Source organism: Ascaphus truei, chromosome 7, assembly GCF_040206685.1.
Source record: "Ascaphus truei isolate aAscTru1 chromosome 7, aAscTru1.hap1, whole genome shotgun sequence".
Classification (NCBI taxonomy): Eukaryota; Metazoa; Chordata; class Amphibia; order Anura; family Ascaphidae; genus Ascaphus; species Ascaphus truei.
Genome location: NC_134489.1, coordinates 112,505,081 through 112,529,644, shown reverse-complemented (window position 1 = coordinate 112,529,644; position 24,564 = coordinate 112,505,081). Strand labels below are relative to the sequence as shown.

At 53.9% G+C, this 24,564-nt stretch overlaps 1 protein-coding gene across 1 annotated transcript in view; it reads left to right on the top strand.

The window, feature by feature from the left end:
• Nucleotides 1-3,506: 3,506 nt before the first annotated feature.
• The window catches only part of ESYT3 (extended synaptotagmin 3), a 131,006-nt gene continuing 109,948 nt past the window's right edge, over nt 3,507-24,564 (top strand). The window contains exon 1 of the mRNA XM_075609934.1: nt 3,507-4,238. Within this exon, the coding sequence (XP_075466049.1) occupies nt 3,609-4,238 (630 nt within the window). The 5' untranslated portion in view covers nt 3,507-3,608. The remainder of the gene's footprint in view (nt 4,239-24,564) is intronic.

Genomic DNA, 24,564 nt, shown 5'->3' with positions numbered 1-24,564 from the left:
AATGAGTGACACTGTCCCCCCAATGAGTGACACTGTCCCCCCAATGAGTGACACTATCCCCCCAATGAGTGACACTGTCCCCCCCAATGAGTGACACTGTCCCCCCCAATGAGTGGCACTGCTCCCCCCAATGAGTGGCACTGCTCCCCCCAATGAGTGACACTGCCCCCTCAATGAGTGACACTGCTCCCCCAATGAGTGACACTGATCCCCAATGAGTGACACTGTCCCCCAAATGAGTGACACTGCCCCCCAATGAATGACACTGCCCCCCAATGAATGACACTGCCCCCCCAATGAGTGACACTGTCCCCCCAATGAGTGGCACTGTCCCCCCAATGAGTGACACTGTCAACCCCAATGAGTGACACTGTCAACCCCAATGAGTGACACTGCCCCCCAATGAATGACACTGCTTCCCGAATGAGTGACACTGTCCCCCCAAATGAGTGACACTGCCTCCAATGAGTGACACTGCTCCCCCCAAAGAGTGACACTGCTCCCCCAATGAGTGACACTGTCTCCCCAATTAATGACACTGGTCCCCAAGTGACACTGCCACCAAAATGAGTGACACTGCTCCCAAGGAGACACTGCCCCCCCAATTGAGTGACACTGCGCCCAATGAGTGACACTGTTCACACCAATGAGTGACACTGCTCCCCCCAATAAGTGACACTGCCCCCCAATGAGTGACACTGCGCCCTAATGAGTGACACTGCCCACTAGTGAGTGACACCACTGCCCCATGAGTGACACCACCGCCACGAGTGACACTGCCCCCCAATGAGTGACACTGCCCCCTTGGTGACACTGAATCCACAATGAGTGGCATTTCCCCCCCAATGACTGCCACTGCCATCCAATGAGTGATGAGTGACACTCTTCCCTAATGAGTGACACTGCCCCCCAATGAGTGACACTGCCCCCCCAATGAGTGACACTGCCCCCAATGAGTGACACTGTCCCCCCAATGAGTGACACTGTCCCCCCAATGAGTGACACTGTCCCCCCAATGAGTGGCACTGTCCCCCCAATGAGTGACACTGTCAACCCCAATGAGTGACACTGTCAACCCCAATGAGTGACACTGCCCCCCAATGAATGACACTGCTCTCCGAATAAGTGACACTGTCCCCCCAATCACTGACACTGCCCCCAATGAGTGACACTGCTCCCCCAATGAGTGACACTGCTCCCCCAATGAGTGACACTGCCCCCGTAATGAGTAACACTGCTCCCCCAATGAGTGACACTGTCCCCCCAATGAGTGACACTGTCCCCCCAATGAGTGACACTGCCCCCAATTAGAGACACTGCCCCCCCCAATGAGCGACACTGCTCCCGAATGAGTGACACTGCTCCCCCAATGAGTGACACTGCCCCCCCCAATGAGTGACACTGCCCCCAATGAGTGACACTGCCCCCAATGAGTGACACTGCTCCCCCCAATGAGTGACACTATCCCCCCAATGAGTGACACTGTCCCCCCCAATGAGTGACACTGTCCCCCCCAATGAGTGGCACTGCTCCCCCCAATGAGTGGCACTGCTCCCCCCAATGAGTGACACTGCCCCCTCAATGAGTGACACTGCTCCCCCAATGAGTGACACTGATCCCCAATGAGTGACACTGTCCCCCAAATGAGTGACACTGCCCCCCAATGAATGACACTGCCCCCCAATGAATGACACTGCCCCCCCAATGAGTGACACTGTCCCCCCAATGAGTGGCACTGTCCCCCCAATGAGTGACACTGTCAACCCCAATGAGTGACACTGTCAACCCCAATGAGTGACACTGCCCCCCAATGAATGACACTGCTCCCCGAATGAGTGACACTGTCCCCCAAATGAGTGACACTGCCTCCAATGAGTGACACTGCTCCCCCCCAAAGAGTGACACTGCTCCCCAATGAGTGACACTGTCTCCCCAATTAATGACACTGGTCCCCAAGTGACACTGCCACCAAAATGAGTGACACTGCTCCCAAGGAGACACTGCCCCCCCAATTGAGTGACACTGCGCCCAATGAGTGACACTGTTCACACAATGAGTGACACTGCTCCCCCAATAAGTGACACTGCCCCCCAATGAGTGACACTGCGCCCTAATGAGTGACACTGCCACTAGTGAGTGACACCACTGCCCCATGAGTGACACCACCGCCACGAGTGACACTGCCCCCCAATGAGTGACACTGCCCCTTGGTGACACTGAATCCACGAGTGGCATTTCCCCCCAATGACTGCCACTTGCATCCAATGAGTGATGAGTGACACTCTTCCCTAATGAGTGACACTGCCCCCCCAATGAGTGACACTGCCCCCCCCAATGAGTGACACTGTCCCCCCAATGAGTGACACTGTCCCCCCAATGAGTGACACTGTCCCCCCAATGAGTGACACTGTCAACCCCAATGAGTGACACTGTCAACCCCAATGAGTGACACTGCCCCCCAATGAATGACACTGCTCTCCGAATGAGTGACACTGTCCCCCCAATCACTGACACTGCCCCCCAATGAGTGACACTGCTCCCCCAATGAGTGACACTGCTCCCCCAATGAGTGACACTGCCCCCGTAATGAGTAACACTGCTCCCCCAATGAGTGACACTGTCCCCCCAATGAGTGACACTGTCCCCCAATGAGTGACACTGCCCCCCAATTAGAGACACTGCCCCCCCCAATGAGCGACACTGCTCCCGAATGAGTGACACTGCTCCCCCAATGAGTGACACTGCCCCCCCCAATGAGTGACACTGCCCCCAATGAGTGACACTGCCCCCAATGAGTGACACTGCTCCCCCCAATGAGTGACACTGCCCCCCCAATAAGTGGCACTGTCCCCCAATGAGTGACACTGTGAACCCCAATGAGTGACACTGTCAACCCCAATGAGTGACACTGCCCCCCAATGAATGACACTGCTCTCCGAATGAGTGACACTGTCCCCCCAATCACTGACACTGCCCCCCAATGAGTGACACTGCCCCCCCAATGAGTGATACTGCCCCCCCATGAGTGACACTGCCCCCCAATGAGTGACACTGTTCCCCCCAATGAGTGACACTGTCCCCCCAATGAGTGACACTGTCCCCCCAATGAGTGACACTGTTCCCCCAATGAGTGACACTGTCCCCCCCAATGAGTGACACAGCTCCCCCCCAATGAGTGCCACTTCTCCCCCCCAATGAGTGACACTGTCAACCCTAATGAGTGAGACTGTCCCCTCCAATGAGTGACACTCCCTCAATGAGTGACACTGCCCCCCCCCCCCAATGAGTGACACTGCCCCCCCCAAAGAGTGACACTCCCCCAATGAGTGACATTGCCCCCCCAAAGAGTGACACTCCCCCAATGAGTGACACTGCCCCCCCAATGAGTGACACTGCCCCCCCCAATGAGTGACCCTCTCCCCCCAATGACAGTCGCGCAGTCTCCCGCGGGAGATAGTGACCCTCCTCCCGGTGCCGGCTCCTCCCCCGGGGCGGGTCAGGCGGGTGTGTCCGGGGCGGTGCTGTCTCAGTGTCACCTGCAGCTCCTGTCCCGGGAGGGTCACACCGAGCCGGGCATCTCCGGGCGACATGAGCGCGGACAGGCAGCTATGAGGCGACTCGGAGACATGTCACCCGGTGACCCGAAACCTGGTGACCCACAGCGCAGGGACATGCAACAGAGTGACCCGAAACGTGGTGACCCGCAGCGCACGGACATGCAACAGAGTGACCCGAAACAGAGTGACCCGCAGCGCAGGGACATGTCACCATGTGACCCGAAACCTGGTGACCCGCAGCGCAAGGACATGCAACAGAGTGACCCGAAACCCGGTGACCCGCAGCGCAAGGACATGCAACAGAGTGACCCGAAACATGGTGACCCGCAGCGCAAGGACATGCAACAGAGTGACCCGAAACCCGGTGACCCGCAGCGCAAGGACATGCAACAGAGTGACCCGAAACCCGGTGACCCGCCGCCCGGTGACCCGCCGCCCGGTGACCCGCTGCAGGCGCTGCTCCTCGGGCTGAGCCGGGCGTTGCTCTGCCTGATCCCGGTGTATGTCTGCGGGCGGCTCGGGCTCAGCCTCACCTGGGTTCTGCTCGGGCTGCTGCTCTGGATCTTCTGGGGCCGAAACAAGAAGTCCAAACTGGCCCGTCTGCGGGCGGCCTGGGAGCTGCTGGACAACGAGAGCCTGGGGGTGACCCGCGGGCTCAACCTGCAGAACCTGCCCGCATGGGTGAGTCATACTCAGCACCACTCACCACCAGCACACTGACAGCGCTGCTGCTGGGACAGGGGAGGGGTTAAGGAGAAGGGACAGGTGAGAAGAGGTTACAGGTTGGGGACAGATTGGGTAGAAGTGACATGTTAGGTAGAGGTTGCTGGTTGGGGACAGGTGACATGTTGAGTAGATGTGACAGGTTGGGGACAGGTGACATGTTGAGTAGATGTGACAGGTTGGGGACAGGTGACATGTTGAGAAGAGGTTACAGGTTGTGAAGAGGTGACAGGTTGGGTACAGCTGACATGTTATAAAGGTGACAGGTCGGGAAGAAGTGAGAGGTTGGGGACAGGGTGAGAAGTGACATGTTAGGTAGAGGTTGCAGGTTGGGGACAGGTGACATGTTCAGTAGATGTGACAGATTGGGTAGAAGTGACAGGTTGGGGACAGGTTAGTAAGAAGTGACATGTTAGGTAGAGGTTGCTGGTTGGGTACAGGTGACATGTTCAGTAGATGTGACAGATTGGGTAGAAGTGACAGGTTGGGGACAGGTTAGTAAGAAGTGACATGTTAGGTAGAGGTTGCAGGTTGGGGACAGGTGACATGTTGAGTAGATGTGACAGATTGGGTAGAAGTGAGAGGTTGGGGACAGGGTGAGAAGTGACATGTTAGGTAGAGGTTGCAGGTTGGGGACAGGTGACATGTTGAGTAGATGTGACAGATTGGGTAGAAGTGAGAGGTTGGGGACAGGGTGAGAAGTGACATGTTAGGTAGAGGTTGCAGGTTGGGTACAGGTGACATGTTCAGTAGATGTGACAGATTGGGTAGAAGTGACAGGTTGGGGACAGGTTAGTAAGAAGTGACATGTTAGGTAGAGGTTGCTGGTTGGGTACAGGTGACATGTTATAAAGGTGACAGGTCGGGAAGAGGTGAGGGATTTGGGAAGATGTGACAGTTTGGGGACAGGTGGCAGATGTCAGTGAGGAGGTCAGGTTGTGTATAGAGGATATGGCTCCCCGTTGGTGTGGGGACAGTGGCTTGTGGTGGGACCCGGTGGCCTGGTAGGGGGTATTGGCGAGGCGACAGTACCTGGCGCTGTCCCACTTCCCTGTATGAGTGTGTGTTTCTGGGCGTGTTGAGTGTGTGTTTCTGGGCGTGTTGTTTAGATGTGCTGGTAATCCCGGCTGCGTCACGCTCCCTTTAGTGACATTGTGGAACAGGTTCCTCGGGTCACTCGCAGCACAGAATATCACAGGCCGGAGCATCACTCACTCACCTACCTGTGTCACTCACTCACCTACCTGTGTCACTCACTTACCTACCTGTGTCACTCACTTACCTACCTGTGTCACTCACCTGTGTCACTCACTTACCTGTGTCACTTACTCACCTACCTGTGTCACTCACTCACCTACCTGTGTCACTCACTTACCTACCTGTGTCACTCACTCACCTACCTGTGTCACTCACTCACCTACCTGTGTCACTCACTTACCTGTGTCACTCACTCACCTACCTGTGTCACTCACTTACCTGTGTCACTCACTCACCTACCTGTGTCACTCACTCACCTACATGTCTCACTCACCTACCTGTGTCACTCACTTACCTACCTGTGTCACTCACTTACCTGTGTCACTCACCTACCTGTGTCACTCACCTACCTGTGTCACTCACCTACCTGTGTCACTCACCTACCTGTTACTCACCGGTGTCACTGACTCACTGGTGAAAGTCACCGGTGTCACTCACTCACCTGTGTCACTCGCTCACCTGTGTCACTCGCTCACCTGTGTCACTCAGCTATATTTGTCTTGATACAATTGTATGTCAGATTAAATACTGCCCCCGCCCATGTATCCTTGGAGTGTGGAGCCCCCCCTGCTAGAACCCCAATTATTGTAAGGTTGTAACTAAGTGGTGGGAAAATGTGTGGTTTTGATACGTTTTATTATTTGTCAGCATCAGTTGAGATGTACACTCCCCTGCACCTGTCTGCACCCCCCGCAGCTCCCTGCACCCCCCCCCCCCCCAGCTCCCTGCACCAACCCCCCCCCCAGCTCCCTGCACCCCCCCAGCTCCCTGCACCCACACCCCCCCAGATCCCTGCACACCCTCAGCTTCCTGCACCCCCCCCCCGCTCCCTGCACCCCCCCAGCTCCCTGCACCCCCCCAGCTACCTGCACCCCCCCCCAGCTTCCTGCACCCCCCCAGCTCCCTGCACACCCCCGCTCCCTGCACACCCCCAGCTCCCTGCACCCCACCCAGCTCCCTGCACCCCCCCAGCTCCCTGCACACCCCCAGCTCCCTGCACACCCCCAGCTCCCTGCACACACCCCCCCCAGCTCCCTGCACACACCCCCCCCAGCTCCCTGCACACCCCCCCAGCTCCCTGCACACCCCAGCTCCCTGCACACACCCCCCCCCCCCAGCTCCCTGCACCCCCCAGCTGCCTGCACCCCCCCCCCCCCCAGCTCCCTGCACCCCCCCCCAGCTCCCTGCACCCCCCCAGCTCCTGGGCCTGGGTTATAGCTTCTGTTAGGATGGAAGCTGGTCCTAAGATTATCGGGGGGCCGGCTCAGTCCAGCGGAGAGATAAGGTCTTCAGAGCAGCGGATAAAGGTGCCGCCCCAGTTTCAGGATTGTATATATTAATGCTCGCTCTCAGTCTTTGTATTGGTAATCTTTCCAAGTCTTGGTATTAATTGGTATTGATACTGTGAGTGGCAGTATTAATGCTCTCTGCCGCCTGGTGCTGAAACGTTCTCATGTCCTTCCCTGGGTTGTATACAAAAGATTTGTTTTCCTTTTCTGCATATTATTATATTGTAATATTTTGGGAGAACGGATATATCTCCCGATATTGCTCTCCAAGCAGCATGGCAGCAATCAATGTGTTAAACTGCGGCAATTAACCCATTCAGTACCAGAGAGGGAGGCGCTGCCGGCCCCCAGCACTAAGGGCGGTGACATTTTGTTCATGGACTTAGTTTTTGCTGCTGAGAATTTTAAATGTAAAACCACAATTATTTATCCTCAATCTCCTAATCTTGCTAGTGTGCGTGTGCGCGCGCGTGTGCGTGTGTGCGTGCGTGTGTGTGCGCGTGTGTGTGTGCGTGTGTGTGTGCGTGTGCGCGCGCGTGTGTGGGCGCGTGCGCGTGTGTACGTGTGTGTGCGTGTGTGCGTGTGTACGTGCGTGTGTGCCACCGAATAATTCGTTCACTGTTGTGAGTACTAGGTCACTATTTGTGCAGTTTCTTGTGATCGTACAGTACAGTATAGTATATATGCTGACCTGTTTATACCCTGTGTGAGATGACTAATTCCCAGTATACAGACTCGCCTGCAGTTACACACAGAGAGCTGCACCCGTGCATACCTGCCAGCCACTGCAAGGAAATGATTCTGGGCCCAGGCTCATATGTAGCATGTGAGTTAGGCCTCGGTCCCGCTGCGCTCGTTGGCGCGGGCGGCCATGTCGCGAGTTCCCCACCAGCAGGGGAATCCTCGCGAGCCGGTCCCGGTCCCCCCTGGCGGCACAGCTGACTACACGCTGTGGCGCGTCAGCCGCTAGGAGACACCACAGAATGGTGTTTCCTAGCGTTGACGCGTGACGTGTGTGGCTGTGAGCCAATGGGGAGGGGAGGCTTTGGGAGGAGGAGAGGCTTCGGGGAGCGGGGAGGAGTGTGGAGTGAAAGCAGGTGAGTGCCTGTCTGTGTGTGTGTCTGAGTGCGTGCGTGCCTGTCTGTGTGTGTATGTGTGTGCCTGAGTGCGTGAGTGCCTGCCTCTGTCTGTGTGTGTGTATGAGTGCGTGAGTGCCTGCCTGTGTCTGTGTGTGTGTATGAGTGCGTGAGTGCCTGCCTGTGTGTGCGCGCGTGTGTGTGTGTATGAGTGCGTGAGTGCCTGCCTCTGTCTGTGTGTGTGTATGAGTGCGTGAGTGCCTGCCTGTGTGTGCGCGCGTGTGTGTGTGTATGAGTGCGTGAGTGCCTGCCTGTGTGTGTGTGTGTGTGTGTGTGTGTGTGTGTATGTATGAGTGCCTGCGTGTGTGTGTGTTTAAACTTACCCTCAGCAGCTCCAGCTCCAGCCCGAGTCCGTGGAGGGAGGGAGGGGGGGGGGAGAGTAGCGGGTCCCTCCGCTCAAGCCACGCCCCCCCTCCCTGTCAAGCCTCCCACTCCCGCCCACCTCCCGCTCCGTACAGACCGCATATCGCGGTCTGTGTATGTCAGCGCACCGCCTGTCTGCAGTGCGGGTGCGCTGACTCTGGGAGCGGGGCCTTAGCCTAAGTCCGTGTAACTTAACCCGTCCCCTTTTACATCACACAAAGTCCTTCTATTTTCTTCACCTTTATTGTGGGGAGTAACAGAAGTATAAAGGTTCTATATGAGGATTGTGCTAGCAGATTTCTCTTGTCAGGAGAATAACCTATGAGAGGAAGGTGTCCTGCTATGGGGAAGCGCTGCTCTGAGGGGAAGGTAAAAAGGATTTCCCTTCTGAGGGAGCAGTGGAAGAAGTGTCTACTCACTGTGTCTGCTTGTTGGGAAAGAGAGCGCACACTTTCCTGGCAGACAGGAACACGCTAAGGTGAATAGCAATATGCAGATAAGGCCTCGTTCAGGGTGGCAGAGACAGGAGGTGGAGGGCGGGCGTCCGCCTGTGCGCGCGTCAGTCTGCTGGGCGATGTGTGCTCATCATCCCCAGCAGACCGTTTCAAGCGTTCAGGAGGTGGGGTCACAGACCTGAGGTTAGGGATGGGTGTTGCTCTTCTCACTACACTTTCCCGAATGATTTGATTGGCCGCCGAGGTTCCAGTGACGCTGCTGCAGCTGGAAAAAACAACTTGAGTTGTTAATGCAAACTGTAGCAAGCGTCAACTCCGTACTTCGGAGACAAGGAAAGCTGCTACCCTGACAACTGATATTTACTTTAAACACTTTGTTTCGAACGTGCGCGCACATAAGCGCGCGTGCGCACGTAGCGAAGCCGGCACCCTGAACGAGGCCTAAAGCAGGGGGGAGGGCTAAACCAATCTCAACTGTGAGTATTGGTGGGTTGCCAGGGCAACCGACTAGCGGCTGTGTAAAAGGGGATTACTTGTAACAGCTATGTTGCAATATTCCCAGCTCTGGCTGCTTCAGCGCAGGGAAAGCATGTCACTTTAGCTGGGGGGGGGGGGGGGGGGCTGAGAGCAGGAAAATACAGAGAAATACACACTCCTGTTCCAGGACAGAAATAAAACTGAGCTTTTTCATACTTTATCTTTCTTCCATACGACCGATTTGCCTTCATTCCTTAATTATGTCGGATTAACATCCAACTTCCCAAAGCAAAGCTAACGGCTGAGACTTGTGAGACTTGCGCTTAGTGCCCGGCGACGCGACATCGCGCCAAAACAAATGCATTGGATCCGTTGCATGCGCTTATAGTGACAGCGACGGAGCTGCAAAAAAATTGGGATTTGGAGCGAGGAGGTACTATGATACTATTGGGAGCTTTTATAAATTTGCTCTTGATACAAATTTGCTCTCGATATATGTTATATCTTGTAGTTCATTATTACTAAGTATTCTGCGGATCATTGCGCACCTATTGTGTATGTTAGCTGGGGCGTTTCTGATTGGTAGCCGCATCATCTACTCATCATGTTATTGGTGGTGTAGCGGTGCGCCTTAGCCTGTCTGAGACCCGCAGTGACGTCACGATGGGCGGGACTGTTAGCAGAGACCAGGGATAGTACTCCTGTTGATATGCCTTATGTGGGCGTGCGCGGACTGAACAGGGGGCGGTCCGTACCCATAAGCCCCAGGGCTGGTGTATCGGCGCTCCGTGTGACGTCACGCGCATGCGCAATGGGTATCCTCGCGCGACGGTGCGCAGATTTGCCTAATTACCCTAATGGCAACACAGGTATATAAGGTAGCCTATCCCTCCACATCCCAGACTCCTTGATAAAGGACCTACCGGTCCGAAACGCGTAGGAGGTGTTTGTTTTTGTCCCCCAAGGGGTGAATATGTCTTCAGCCATGCACTGAATTAAAGGTAACTATTTTTATCCACCTGGCTCCCTGGCTGTGCGCCATTTGTTTTTTCTTCTTGCTGCCCCTGGACTCCCCTGTGGCTGGCACGCCAGTGATCACTCCTGGAGATGACGTGAGTGGGCTTAGAGACTTTATGACTGCAATAGTTGAGTACTGCTACATATGTATTTTAAGTGACTCACAGGTCTGTTGTTTATTCCCACTCACACTGGTGTCTCCATGGATTGTGTTATATTGTTATAACTGGATCAAGTTGTCTGGGGTTTGAGCACCCTAATTTCTCTTACCTCTTAATACCCAGCAGGACAGATTTGGGGAAATTAATACCCAGCAGACAGATTTGGGAGGGCGTGAGGGGGTCTCCGTACTGTCCTGCTGAGGGATGTTTGACCATTGACAGTGGTCAATCTCTGATTAGTGGGACAGTCGGTCAGTATGCTGTGGCTTTGTCCCTTTCTTCCCAAGCTTGGCTGTGCAACCAATCAGGATGAAGCTGAAAAGGGAGACACTCCAGCTGCTCGCCCTTAGAGTGTAAGCTCTTCGGGGCAGGGACTTCTTTCCCTAATGTTACTTTTATGCCTGAAGCGCTTCTTCCCGTTATGTTTCATATTGTCATGTCACGTGTATTAGTGCTGTAACACTAATCCTCAATGAAACCTCAATGAACTGAAGCAACGTTGTAAAGAAGAGTGGGCCAAAATTCCTCCACAGCGATGTGAGAGACTGATAAAGTCATACAGAAAACGATTACTTCAAGTTATTGCTGCTAAAGGTGGTTCTACAAGTTATTGAATCATAAGGTGTACTTAGTTTTTCACACATGGCTTCTCCATTTTGGCTTTATTTTTGTTAAATAAATCATGACACGGTGTAATATGTCATGTGTATACACACACACACACACACACACACACACACACGGTGTAATATGTCATGTGTACACACACACACACACAGACACACACACACACACGGTGTAATATGTCATGTGTTGTTGTTCATCTGAGGTTGTATTTACCTAATTTTAAGACCTGCTAAGGAACAGATGATTGTTATTATGTCCTGATATGTAAAACCATAGAATTCAGAGAGGGTGTACTTTCTTTTTCACATGGCTGTACATGTAATGTCCGTTCCCACTTTATAGCCCAGCTACATACATGTAATGTCCGTTCCCATTTTATAGCCCAGCTACATACATGTAATGTCCGTTCCCACTTTATAGCCCAGCTACATACATGTAATGTCTGTTCCCACTTTATTGCCCAGCTACATACATGTAATGTCCATTTCCACTTTGTAGCCCAGCTACATACATGTAATGTCTGTTCCCACTTTATAGCCCAGCTACATACATGTAATGTCCGTTCCCACTTTATTGCCCAGCTACATACATGTAATGTCCATTCCCACTTTATAGCCCAGCTACATACATGTAATGTCCGTTTCCACTTTATACCCCAGCTACATACATGTAATGTCCGTTCCCACTTTGTAGCCCAGCTACATACATGTAATGTCCATTTCCACTCTGTAGCCCAGCTACATACATGTAATGTCCGTTCCCACTTTATTGCCCAGCTACATACATGTAATGTCCGTTCCCACTTTATTGCCCAGCTTCATACATGTAATGTCCATTCCCACTTTATAGCCCAGCTACATACATGTAATGTCCGTTTCCACTTTATAGCCCAGCTACATACATGTAATGTCCGTTTCCACTTTATAGCCCAGCTACATACATGTAATGTCCATTTCCACTCTGTAGCCCAGCTACATACATGTAATGTCCGTTCCCACTTTATAGCCCAGCTACATACATGTAATGCCCATTTCCACTCTGTAGCCCAGCTACATACATGTAATGTCCGTTCCCACTTTATAGCCCAGCTACATACATGTAATGTCCGTTTCCACTTTATAGCCCAGCTACATACATGTAATGTCCGCTCCCACTTTATAGCCCAGCTACATACATGTAATGTCCGTTTCCACTTTATAGCCCAGCTACATACATGTAATGTCCGTTTCCACTTTATAGCCCAGCTACATACATGTAATGTCCATTTCCACTCTGTAGCCCAGCTACATACATGTAATGTCCGTTCCCACTTTATAGCCCAGCTACATACATGTAATGTCCATTTCCACTCTGTAGCCCAGCTACATACATGTAATGTCCGTTCCCACTTTATAGCCCAGCTACATACATGTAATGTCCGCTCCCACTTTATAGCCCTGCTACATACATGTAATGTCCGTTCCCACTTTATAGCCCAGCTACATACATGCAATGTCCGCTCCCACTTTATAGCCCAGCTACATACATGTAATGTCCGCTCCCACTTTATAGCCCTGCTACATACATGTAATGTCCGCTCCCACTTTATAGCCCAGCTACATACATGTAATGTCCGCTCCCACTTTATAGCCCTGCTACATACATGTAATGTCCGCTCCCACTTTATAGCCCAGCTACATACATGTAATGTCCGTTCCCACTGGATGTTTGTGGTGTGTGGAAGGTCTCAGAGATGTTTTGCTGGATTTCTACAGTATGCCACAGCACAAACATGCCACAAACATGCCACAAACATGCCACAAACATGCCAAGCCCACGTCCAGAAACTCTGCCACGTTACACTAATACTAAGACCCCTCTGCCCCTTGGCCTCACTGCCGCGCAGGTATTTATTTACACGCGCACACAGTGTAATAATCCCGGCATGTTTACAGCGCAGGAAAGTGAAAGATGATAACGTTGGCATCTTAAATGTGGCTATAAAACATGAAATATAACGCATATTTTTATTGGCTTCCGTGTCCTCACATTAAATAAATGCATGAAATGGCGTGTTAGCCGGTGACGTGAAATCCAAACGTGTTTCCTTAATGCAATTAGTACGGAGCGTACGCCCAATCTTACTGGTAAAAACGCAATATCCAGCTGGGAAAGAGTGGGAGAGGCGTGTCACACGGGTACAGAGTGGGAGAGGCGTGTCACACGGGTACAGAGTGGGAGAGGCGTGTCACACGGGTACAGAGTGGGAGAGGCGTGTCACACGGGTACAGAGTGGGAGAGGCGTGTCACACGGGTACAGAGTGGGAGAGGCGTGTCACACGGGTACAGAGTGGGAGAGGCGTGTCACACGGGTACAGAGTGGGTGAGGCGTGTCACACGGGTACACAGTGGGTGAGGCGTGTCACACGGGTACACAGTGGGTGAGGCGTGCCACACGGGTACAGAGTGGGTGAGGCGTGTCACACAGGTACAGAGTGGGAGAGGCGTGTCACACGGGTACAGAGTGGGAGAGGCGTGTCACATGGGTACAGAGTGGGAGAGAAGCGTGTCACAAGGGTACAGAGTGGGAGAGGCGTGTCACACGGGTACAGAGTGGGTGAGGCGTGCCACACGGGTACAGAGTGGGTGAGGCATGTCACACGGGTACAGAGTGGGTGAGGCGTGTCACACGGGTACAGAGTGGGAGAGGCGTGTCACACGGGTACAGAGTGGGAGAGAAGCGTGTCACAAGGGTACAGAGTGGGAGAGGCGTGTCACACGGGTACAGAGTGGGTGAGGCATGTCACACGGGTACAGAGTGGGTGAGGCATGTCACACGGGTACAGAGTGGGTGAGGCGTGTCACACGGGTACAGAGTGGGTGAGGCGTGTCACACGGTTATGGTTGAGGCTTGTCACACGGGTACAGAGTGGGTGAGAGTTTGATGTATTTATTACTAAGGCAGTTTAACCACCAGCTATAAAAGAACAGAACAGCAGGGCAGGTATGTACGGTATACATACGGTATGTATTATTGTATGGCAGCGATACTCTGCAGCAGGGCAGGTATGTACGGTATACATACGGTATGTATTATTGTATGGCAGCGATACTCTGCAGCAGGGCAGGTATGTACGGTATACATACGGTATGTATTATTGTATGGCCGCGATACTCTGCAGCAGGGCAGGTATGTACGGTATACATACGGTATGTATTATTGTATGGCAGCGATACTCTGCAGCAGGGCAGGTATGTACGGTATACATACGGTATGTATTATTGTATGGCAGCGATACTCTGCAGCAGGGCAGGTGTGTACAGTATACATACGGTATGTATTATTGTATGGCAGCGATACTCTGCAGCAGGGCAGGTATGTACGGTATACATACAGTATGTATTATTGTATGGCAGCGATACTCTGCAGCAGGGCAGGTATGTACGGTATACATACAGTATGTATTATTGTATGGCAGAGATACTCTGCAGCAGGGCAGGTATGTACGGTATACATACGGTATGTATTATTGTATGGCAGCGATACTCTGCAGCAGGGCAGGTATGTACAGTATACATACGGTATGTATTATTGTATGGCAGCGATACTCTGCAGCAGGGCAGGTATGTACGTATACATACGGTATGTATTATTGTATGGCAGCGATACTCTGCAGCAGGGCAGGTATGTACGGTATACATACGGTATGTATTATTGTATGGCAGCGATACTCTGCAGCAGGGCAGGTATGTACGGTATACATACAGTATGTATTATTGTATGGCCGCGATACTCTGCAGCAGGGCAGGTATGTACGGTATACATACAGTATGTATTATTGTATGGCAGCGATACTCTGCAGCAGGGCAGGTATGTACGGTATACATACGGTATGTATTATTGTATGGCAGCGATACTCTGCAGCAGGGCAGGTATGTACGGTATACATACAGTATGTATTATTGTATGGCCGCGATACTCTGCAGCAGGGCAGGTATGTACGGTATACATACAGTATGTATTATTGTATGGCAGCGATACTCTGCAGCAGGGCAGGTATGTACGGTATACATACGGTATGTATTATTGTATGGCAGCGATACTCTGCAGCAGGGCAGGTATGTACGGTATACATACAGTATGTATTATTGTATGGCAGCGATACTCTGCAGCAGGGCAGGTATGTACAGTATACATACGGTATGTATTATTGTATGGCAGCGATACTCTGCAGCAGGGCAGGTATGTACGGTATACATACAGTATGTATTATTGTATGGCAGCGATACTCTGCAGCAGGGCAGGTATGTACGGTATACATACGGTATGTATTATTGTATGGCAGCGATACTCTGCAGCAGGGCAGGTATGTACGTATACATACGGTATGTATTATTGTATGGCAGCGATACTCTGCAGCAGGGCAGGTATGTACGGTATACATACGGTATGTATTATTGTATGGCAGCGATACTCTGCAGCAGGGCAGGTATGTACGGTATACATACAGTATGTATTATTGTATGGCCGCGATACTCTGCAGCAGGGCAGGTATGTACGGTATACATACAGTATGTATTATTGTATGGCAGCGATACTCTGCAGCAGGGCAGGTATGTACGGTATACATACGGTATGTATTATTGTATGGCTGCGATACTCTGCAGCAGGGCAGGTATGTACGGTATACATACGGTATGTATTATTGTATGGCTGCGATACTCTGCAGCAGGGCAGGTATGTACGGTATACATACGGTATGTATTATTGTATGGCAGCGATACTCTGCAGCAGGGCAGGTATGTACGGTATACATACGGTATGTATTATTGTATGGCCGCGATACTCTGCAGCAGGGCAGGTATGTACGTATACATACAGTATGTATTATTGTATGGCCGCGATACTCTGCAGTATACTGATTCAGTGAGAGGGGAAGTTGTAGGCGGATTTCCGCGAAGCGCAGTGACTGGGAGGATAACGGGGAAGAGCGGGCAACGTGCGAGTGGAACGTATTCTGGAACTGCTCGAATAACCCAAAGTTTACAAGATCCCGAGTGTTAACCCTTCAGCGACTGGGGGGGAGACGCTGAGCTCTTACACGGTTCTGGTCCACATTACTTGTGTAGCGGCAGTGACGCTGGGTTCTGACGCGGTTCTGGTCCACGTTACCTGTGCAGCAGCAGAGACGCTGGGCTCTGACACGGTTCTTGTCCACGTTACCTGTGCAGCAGCAGAGACGCTGGGTTCTGACGCGGTTCTGGTCCACGTTACTTGTGCAGCAGCAGAGACGCTGGGCTCTGACACGGTTCTGGTCCACGTTACCTGTGCAGCAGCAGAGACGCTGGGTTCTGACACGGTTCTGGTCCACGTTACCTGTGCAGCAGCAGAGACGCTGGGCTCTGACACGGTTCTGGTCCACGTTACCTGTGCAGCAGCAGAGACGCTGGGTTCTGACACGGTTCTGGTCCACGTTACCTGTGCAGCAGCAGAGACGCTGGGCTCTGACACGGTTCTGGTCCACGTTACCTGTGCAGCAGCAGAGACGCTGGGCTCTGACACGGTTCTGGTCCATGTTACTTGTGCAGAGACGCTGCTGATCTCTCATCACCACAATATCGCTACACAGCAAATCCGTGGCATCCTGAGTTGTACAAAGGGGGAACGTGGCGGGGGTGGAATCAATATTTTATTTTCTCTCTGGATGGCAGAAATGTTCCCTTTCCACCTCAGCGCATGAGCCACGTTTTATTTCCACCCCAGCGCAGGAGCCACGTTTTATATCCACCCCAGCGCAGGAGCCACGTTTTATTTCCACCACAGCACAGGAGCCACATTTTATTTCCACCCCAGCACAGGAGCCACGTTTTATTTCCACCCCAGCACAGGAGCCACGTTTTATTTCCACCCCAGCACAGGAGCCACGTTTTATTTCCACCCCAGCGTGTGCGTGGGTGTACGTGCGTGTGTGAGCGTACGTGCGTGTGTGAGTGTACGTGTGTGTGCGCGCGTGTGTGTGCGCGTGTGAGTGCGCGTGTGAGAGTGCGTGAGTGTACGTGCGTGTGTGAGCGTGCGTGTGTGAGTGTACGTGCGTGTGTGAGTGTACGTGCGTGTGTGAGTGTACGTGCGTGTGTGAGTGTACGTGCGTGTGAGCGTACGTGTGTGCGTGTGTGAGTGTACGTGTGTGCGCGTGTGTGTGTGCGCGTGTGTGTGTGCGCGTGTGAGAGTGCGTGCGTGAGTGTACGTGCGTGTGTGAGTGTACGTGTGTGTGAGTGTACGTGTGTGCGTGTGGGAGGGTTGTCAGGTGACAATGGGACAGGTAAACCTGTATAAAGCTGTCAGGAATGTAAAGAGTTATAAATAAAATGTTTAAATTGCCTCCGTGTTTCCTCCCGAGTAAAGCTGCCCTCCTCTCCTCACCAGGAATATTTCTGCCCCTCTGGCTTGGAGTCGTGTGTATTATAAACCTGCAGGTGTGTCCCAAGTCATAAAGTGTTAGCGTGGCGAACCTTCCCCTGCCCCGGCCGGCAAATGGCGGCAAATGCAGTTTTTAGTGGAAGTGAAATTAGGTCGCAGCTTTTTTTTGTTATTTAACAACATCTCGGCAGCCAGCCACGGGTCCCTGCGTGCAGCCACGGGTCCCTGCGTGCAGCCACGGGTCCCTGCGTGCAGCCACGGGTCCCTGCGTGCAGCCACGGGTCCCTGCGTGCAGCCACGGGTCCGTGCGTGCAGCCACGGGTCCCTGCATGCAGCCACGGGTCCCTGCGTGCAGCCACGGGACCCTTACACTCGGTCCTGCACGTATTATGGGGGGCGAGACCCTTGTAGTATGGAGGGGGGCCCTTGCACCGCGTCCTGCAGGTAGTATGGGGTGCGAGACCCATAAGCCGAGCCCCCCCCCGCGCAGGAGTTCTCTGCTCTCAGTCCCCCCCCGCGCAGGAGTTTTCTGCTCTCAGTCCCCCCCCGCGCAGGAGTTCTCTGCTCTCAGTCCCCCCCCGCGCAGGAGTTCTCTGCTCTCAGTCCCCCCCCGCGCAGCAGTTCTCTGCTCTCAGTCCCCCCCCGCGCAGGAGTTCTCTGCTCTCAGTCCCCCCCTCGAGGCTGCCTAGGCCCAACCTTACAGTTTGACGCCCAGCTTTCTCCACCTGACTTGGGCACGGTTCCGGTCCAACTGCATCCAGCCAGCCCAATCTGTTCTGGGGACAGATCCACAGACCCGACCATGCAGCCTGAGCCGTACTTAGTCTTTTCTCTGCCCCTTACGCTGGCGTGACACCCAGAGCACCCATTAAGGCCACTGACTGGGGGGACACCCAACCCAAGCTGGGACCCCCCGAGATGCATTACGATTACGTCTGGCGTACTCCTATAATTTGCTTTCCCCGTGGTTGGTAACAGTTCTTCCCGGCACATTCCCCTCTTACCGAGCCACCATATGTTCATTCTCTCTCGTGTCTCTCCTCGGCCCAGTGAATAAAACAGTGGCCTCCCCGCCAAACTCTGTGCGCTTTTCTGGGGTTTCCACTAAGGAGACCCAATGGGGGGAAACCCTAATGGGGCCCCAGGTATTTAAGCCCTGCCTGTTTTACACAGCGGGTGGTGGATGCCCTGGGGTATCAGGCCACCCTATCACCGGCCAGCCTGGAGTCCCCTCCAGGTGAATCACCTCGTGGAGGGTGGGGAGCCGTCCGAATGCAATCTTGGTGAGGAACTCGGCCCTCATGGGGGTGACGGCCTCAGTCTGCAGCCTCTTCTTTTGCCGTGGGAATGTGATGGAACTTTACCACAATATCCTGGCTCTGATCACCGTCTCTGTGACCAGTGACACTGTGACACTGTGACCGGACCCTGATCATACAATCAAATGCAGGTTCCTTCTCTGACCTCCAGGCACAAGGGTCAGGCATGTTCCTTCTCTAACCTCCAGGCACAAGGGTTAGGCAGGTTCCTTCTCTGACCTCCAGGCACAAGGGTCAGGCAGGTTCCTTCTCTGACCTCCAGGCACAAGGGTCAGGCAGGTTCCTTCTCTGACCTCCAGGCACAAGGGACAGGCAGGATCCTTCTATGACCTCCAGGCACAAGGGTCAGGCAGGTCCCTTCTCTGACCTCCAGGCACAAGGGTCAGGCAGGTTCCTTCTCTGACGTCCAGGCACAAGGGTCAGGCAGGTTCCTTCTCTGACCTCCAGGCACAAGGGTCAGGCAGGTTCCTTCTCTGACCTCCAGGCACAAGGGTCAGGCAGATTCCTTCTCTGACCTCCAGGCACAAGGGTCAGGCAGGTTCCTTCTCTGACCTCCAGGCACAAGGGTCAGGCAGGTTCCTTCTCTGACCTCCAGGCACAAGGGTCAGGCAGGTTCCTTCTCTGACGTCCAGGCACAAGGGTCAGGCAGGTTCCTTCTCTGACCTCCAGGCACAAGGGTCAGGCAGGTTCCTTCTCTGACCTCCAGGCACAAGGGTCAGGCAGGTTCCTTCTCTGACCTCCAGGCACAAGGGTCAGGCAGGTTCCTTCTCTGACCTCCAGGCACAAGGGTCAGGCAGGTTCCTTCTCTGACCTCCAGGCACAAGGGTCAGGCAGGTTCCTTCTCTGACCTCCAGGCACAAGGGTCAGGCAGGTCCCTTCTCTGACCTCTGGGCACAAGGGTCAGGCAGGTTCCTTCTCTGACCTCCAGGCACAAGGGTCAGGCAGGTTCCTTCTCTGACCTCCAGGCACAAGGGTCAGGCAGGTCCCTTCCCTGACCTCCAGGCACAAGGGTCAGGCAGGTCCCTTCTCTGACCTCCAGGCACAAGGGTCAGGCAGGTTCCTTCTCTGACCTCCAGGCACAAGGGTCAGGCAGGTTCCTTCTCTGACCTCCGGGTACAAGGGTCAGGCAGGTTCCTTCTCTGACCTCCAGGCACAAGGGTCAGGCAGGTTCCTTCTCTGACCTCCAGGCACAAGGGTCAGGCAGGTTCCTTCTCTGACCTCCAGGCACAAGGGTCAGGCAGGTTCCTTCTCTGACCTCCAGGCACAAGGGACAGGCAGGTTCCTTCTCTGACCTCCAGGCACAAGGGACAGGCAGGATCCTTCTCTGACCTCCAGGCACAAGGGACAGGCAGGATCCTTCTCTGACCTCCAGGCACAAGGGACAGGCAGGGTCCTTCTATGACCTCCAGGCACAAGGGTCAGGCAGGTTCCTTCTCTGACCTCCAGGCACAAGGGTCAGGCAGGATCCTTCTCTGACCTCCAGGCACAAGGGACAGGCAGGATCCTTCTCTGACCTCCAGGCACAAGGGTCAGGCAGGTTCCTTCTCTGACCTCCAGGCACAAGGGTCAGGCAGGTTCCTTCTCTGACCTCCAGGCACAAGGGCCAGGCAGGTTCCTTCTCTGACCTCCAGGCACAAGGGTCAGGCAGGTTCCTTCTCTGACCTCCGGGTACAAGGGTCAGGCAGGTTCCTTCTCTGACCTCCAGGCACAAGGGTCAGGCAGGTTCCTTCTCTGACCTCCAGGCACAAGAGTCAGGCAGGTTCCTTCTCTGACCTCCAGGCACAAGGGTCAGGCAGGTTCCTTCTCTGACCTCCAGGCACAAGGGTCAGGCAGGTTCCTTCTCTGACCTCCAGGCACAAGGGTCAGGCAGGATCCTTCTCTGACCTCCAGGCACAAGGGTCAGGCAGGTTCCTTCTCTGACCTCCAGGCACAAGGGTCAGGCAGGTTCCTTCTCTGACCTCCAGGCACAAGGGTCAGGCAGGTTCCTTCTCTGACCTCCAGGCACAAGGGACAGGCAGGTTCCTTCTCTGACCTCCAGGCACAAGGGTCAGGCAGGATCCTTCTCTGACCTCCAGGCACAAGGGTCAGGCAGGTTCCTTCTCTGACCTCCAGGCACAAGGGTCAGGCAGGTTCCTTCTCTGACCTCCAGGCACAAGGGACAGGCAGGTTCCTTCTCTGACCTCCAGGCACAAGGGTCAGGCAGGTTCCTTCTCTGACCTCCAGGCACAAGGGACAGGCAGGTTCCTTCTCTGACCTCCAGGCACAAGGGTCAGGCAGGATCCTTCTTTGACCTCCAGACACAAGGGTCAGGCAGGTTCCTTCTCTGACCTCCAGGCACAAGGGTCAGGCAGGTTCCTTCTCTGACCTCCAGGCACAAGGGTCAGGCAGGTTCCTTCTCTGACCTCCAGGCACAAGGGTCAGGCAGGATCCTTCTCTGACCTCCAGACACAAGGGTCAGGCAGGTTCCTTCTCTGACCTCCAGACACAAGGGTCAGGCAGGTTCCTTCTCTGACCTCCAGGCACAAGGGACAGGCAGGTTCCTTCTCTGACCTCCAGGCACAAGGGTCAGGCAGGTTCCTTCTCTGACCTCCAGGCACAAGGGTCAGGCAGGATCCTTCTATGACCTCCAGGCACAAGGGTCAGGCAGGATCCTTCTCTGACCTCCAGACACAAGGGTCAGGCAGGATCCTTCTCTGACCTCCAGACACAAGGGTCAGGCAGGTCCCTTCTCTGACCTCCAGGCACAAGGGTCAGGCAGGTTCCTTCTCTGACCTCCAGGCACAAGGGTCAGGCAGGATCCTTCTCTGACCTCCAGACACAAGGGTCAGGCAGGATCCTTCTATGACCTCCGGTTCGGATATTTATTATCATTATTTAGCAAACTCATGGCAAAGTTAAACCCTTCCGTGTTTCAGGCGGCTCCGGCAGCGCAGGGGTTAAGTGTGACCGTGGCGCCCTGGGTACTGGTTGCTACACTACGCTGAGAAGAGATTGTCCCAGAGAGAGAAACAGTCACGTCTGGGCTCGCAAACCTGCCACACCTGCAGTGCGGGTCTGTGTGCGGGTCACAGTGTGTGTGTGTGTGTGTGTGTGTGTGTGTGCGCGCAGTGTGCATGTCATGTATGCAGTGCGGGTCTGTGTGTGGGTCACAGTGTATGTGTGTGTGTGTGTGTGTGTGTGTGTGTGTGTGTGTGTGCGCGCAGTGTGCATGTGGTGTATGCAGTGCGGGTCTGTGTGTGTTGCAATGTATGCAGCACGGGTCTGTGTGGGTGGGTCACAGTGTGTCTAGCGTGCGGTGTATGTAGTGCGGGTCACGTGTGTAGCGTGCATGCAGTGCGGGTCACTGTGTGTGTGCAGTGTGTGTGTGCGCGTGTGTGTAGCGCGTGCATGCAGTGCGGGTCACTGTTTGTGTGTGAGTTCACGTGTGAGTACCGTGCATGCAGTGCGGGTTACTGTGTGTGTGTGTGTGTGTAGCGTGCATGCTGTGCAGGTTACTGTGTGTGTGGCGTGCATGCAGTGCCGGTCACTGTGTGTGTGCAGTGTGCGTGTAGCGCAGGTCACTGTTTGTGTATGTGTAGCGTGCATGCAGTGCCGGTTACTGTGTGTGTGTGTGTGTGTGTGTGTGTAGCACGTGCATGCTGTGCGGGTTTCTGTGTGTGTGTGTGTGTGTGTGTAGCACGTGCATGCTGTGCGGGTTATTGTGTGTGTGTGTGTGTGTGTGTGTGTGTGTAGCACGTGCATGCTGTGCGGGTTTCTGTGTGTGTGTGTGTGTGTGTGTGTGTGTGTGTGTGTGTGGCGTGCATACAGTGCAGGTTACTGTGTGTGTGTGTGTGTGTGTAGCATGTGTATGCTGTGCGGGTTACTATGTGTGTGTGTGTGTGTGTGTGTGTGTAGCAAGTGCATGCTGTGCGGGTTGCTGTGCGGGTTAGTGTGTGTGTGTGTGTGTGTAGCACGTGCATGCTGTGCGGGTTACTGTGTGTGTGTGTGTGTGTGTGTGTGTGTAGCACGTGCATGCTGTGCGGGTTACTGTGTGTGTGTGTAGCAAGTGCATGCTGTGCGGGTTACTGTGTGTGTGTGTGTGTGTGTGTGTGTGTGTGTGTGTGTGTGTGTGTGTGTGTGTGTGTGTGTGTGTGTGTGTGTGTGTGTGTGTGTGTGTGTGTGTGTGTGTGTGTGTGTAGCACGTGCATGCTGTGCGGGTTACTGTGTGGGTGTGTGTGTGTGTAGCACATGCATGCTGTGCGGGTTACTGTGTGTGTGTGTGTGTGTGTGTGTGTGTGTGTGTGTGTGTGTGTGTGTGTGTGTGTGTGTGTGTGTGTAGCACGTGCATGCTGTGCGGGTTACTGTGTGTGTGTGTGTGTGTGTGTGTGTGTGTGTGTTTAGCACGTGCATGCTGTGCGGGTTACTGTGTGTGTGTGTGTGTGTGTGTGTGTGTGTGTGTGTGTGTGTGTGTGTGTGTGGCACGTGCATGCTGTGCGGGTTACTGTGTGTGTGTGTGTGTGTGTGTGTGTGTGTGTGTGTGTGTGTGTGTGTGTGTGTGTGTGTGTGTGTGTGTGTGTGTGTGTGTGTAGCACGTGCATGCCGTGCGGGTTACTGTGTGTGTGTGTGTGTGTGTGTGTGTGTGTGTGTGTGTGTAGCACGTGCATGCTGTGCAGGTTACTGTGTGTGTGTGTGTGTGTGTGTGTGTGTGTGTGTGTGTGTGTGTGTGTGTGTGTGTGTGTGTGTGTGTGTGTAGCACGTGCATGCTGTGCGGGTTACTGTGTGTGTGTGTGTGCGTGTGTGTGTGTGTGTGTGTTTAGCACGTGCATGCTGTGCGGGTTACTGTGTGTGTGTGTGTGTGTGTGTGTGTGTGTGTGTGTGTGTGTGTGTGTGTGTGTGTGTGTGTGGCACGTGCATGCTGTGCGGGTTACTGTGTGTGTGTGTGTGTGTGTAGCACGTGCATGCCGTGCGGGTTACTGTGTGTGTGTGTGTGTGTGTGTGTGTGGCGTGCATGCTGTGCGGGTTACTGTGTGTGTGTGTGTGTGTGTGGCTCGTGCATGCAGTGAGGGTTACTGTGTGTGTGTGTGTGTGTGTCGTGTGCATGGAGTGCGGGTTACTGTGTGTATCTGTGTGTGTGTGTGTGTGTCGTGTGCATGGAGTGCGGGTTACTGTGTGTGTGTGTGTGTGTGTGTCGTGTGCATGGAGTGCGGGTTACTGTGTGTGTGTGTGTGTGTGTGTGTGGCGTGCATGCGGTGCGGGTTACTGTGTGTGTGTGTGTGTGTGTGTGGCGTGCATGCTGTGCGGGTTACTGTGTGTGTGTGTGTGTGTGTGTGTGTGTGTGTGTGTGTGTGTGGCGTGCATGCTGTGCGGGTTACTGTGTGTGTGTGTGTGTGTGTGTGTGGCGTGCATGCTGTGCGGGTTACTGTGTGTGTGTGTGTGTGTGTGTGTGTGGCGTGCATGCTGTGCGGGTTACTGTGTGTGTGTGTGTGTGTGTGTGTGTGTGTGTGTGTGTGTGTGTGTGTGTGTGTGGCTCGTGCATGCAGTGAGGGTTACTGTGTGTGTGTGTGTGTGTGTGTGTGTCGTGTGCATGGAGTGCGGGTTACTGTGTGTGTGTGTGTGTGTGTGTGTGTGTGTGTGTGTGTGTGTGTGTGTCGTGTGCATGGAGTGCGGGTTACTGTGTGTGTGTGTGTGTGTCGTGTGCATGGAGTGCGGGTTACTGTGTGTGTGTGTGTGTGTGTGTGTGTCGTGTGCATGGAGTGCGGGTTACTGTGTGTGTGTGTGTGTGTGTGTGTGTGTGTGGCGTGCATGCT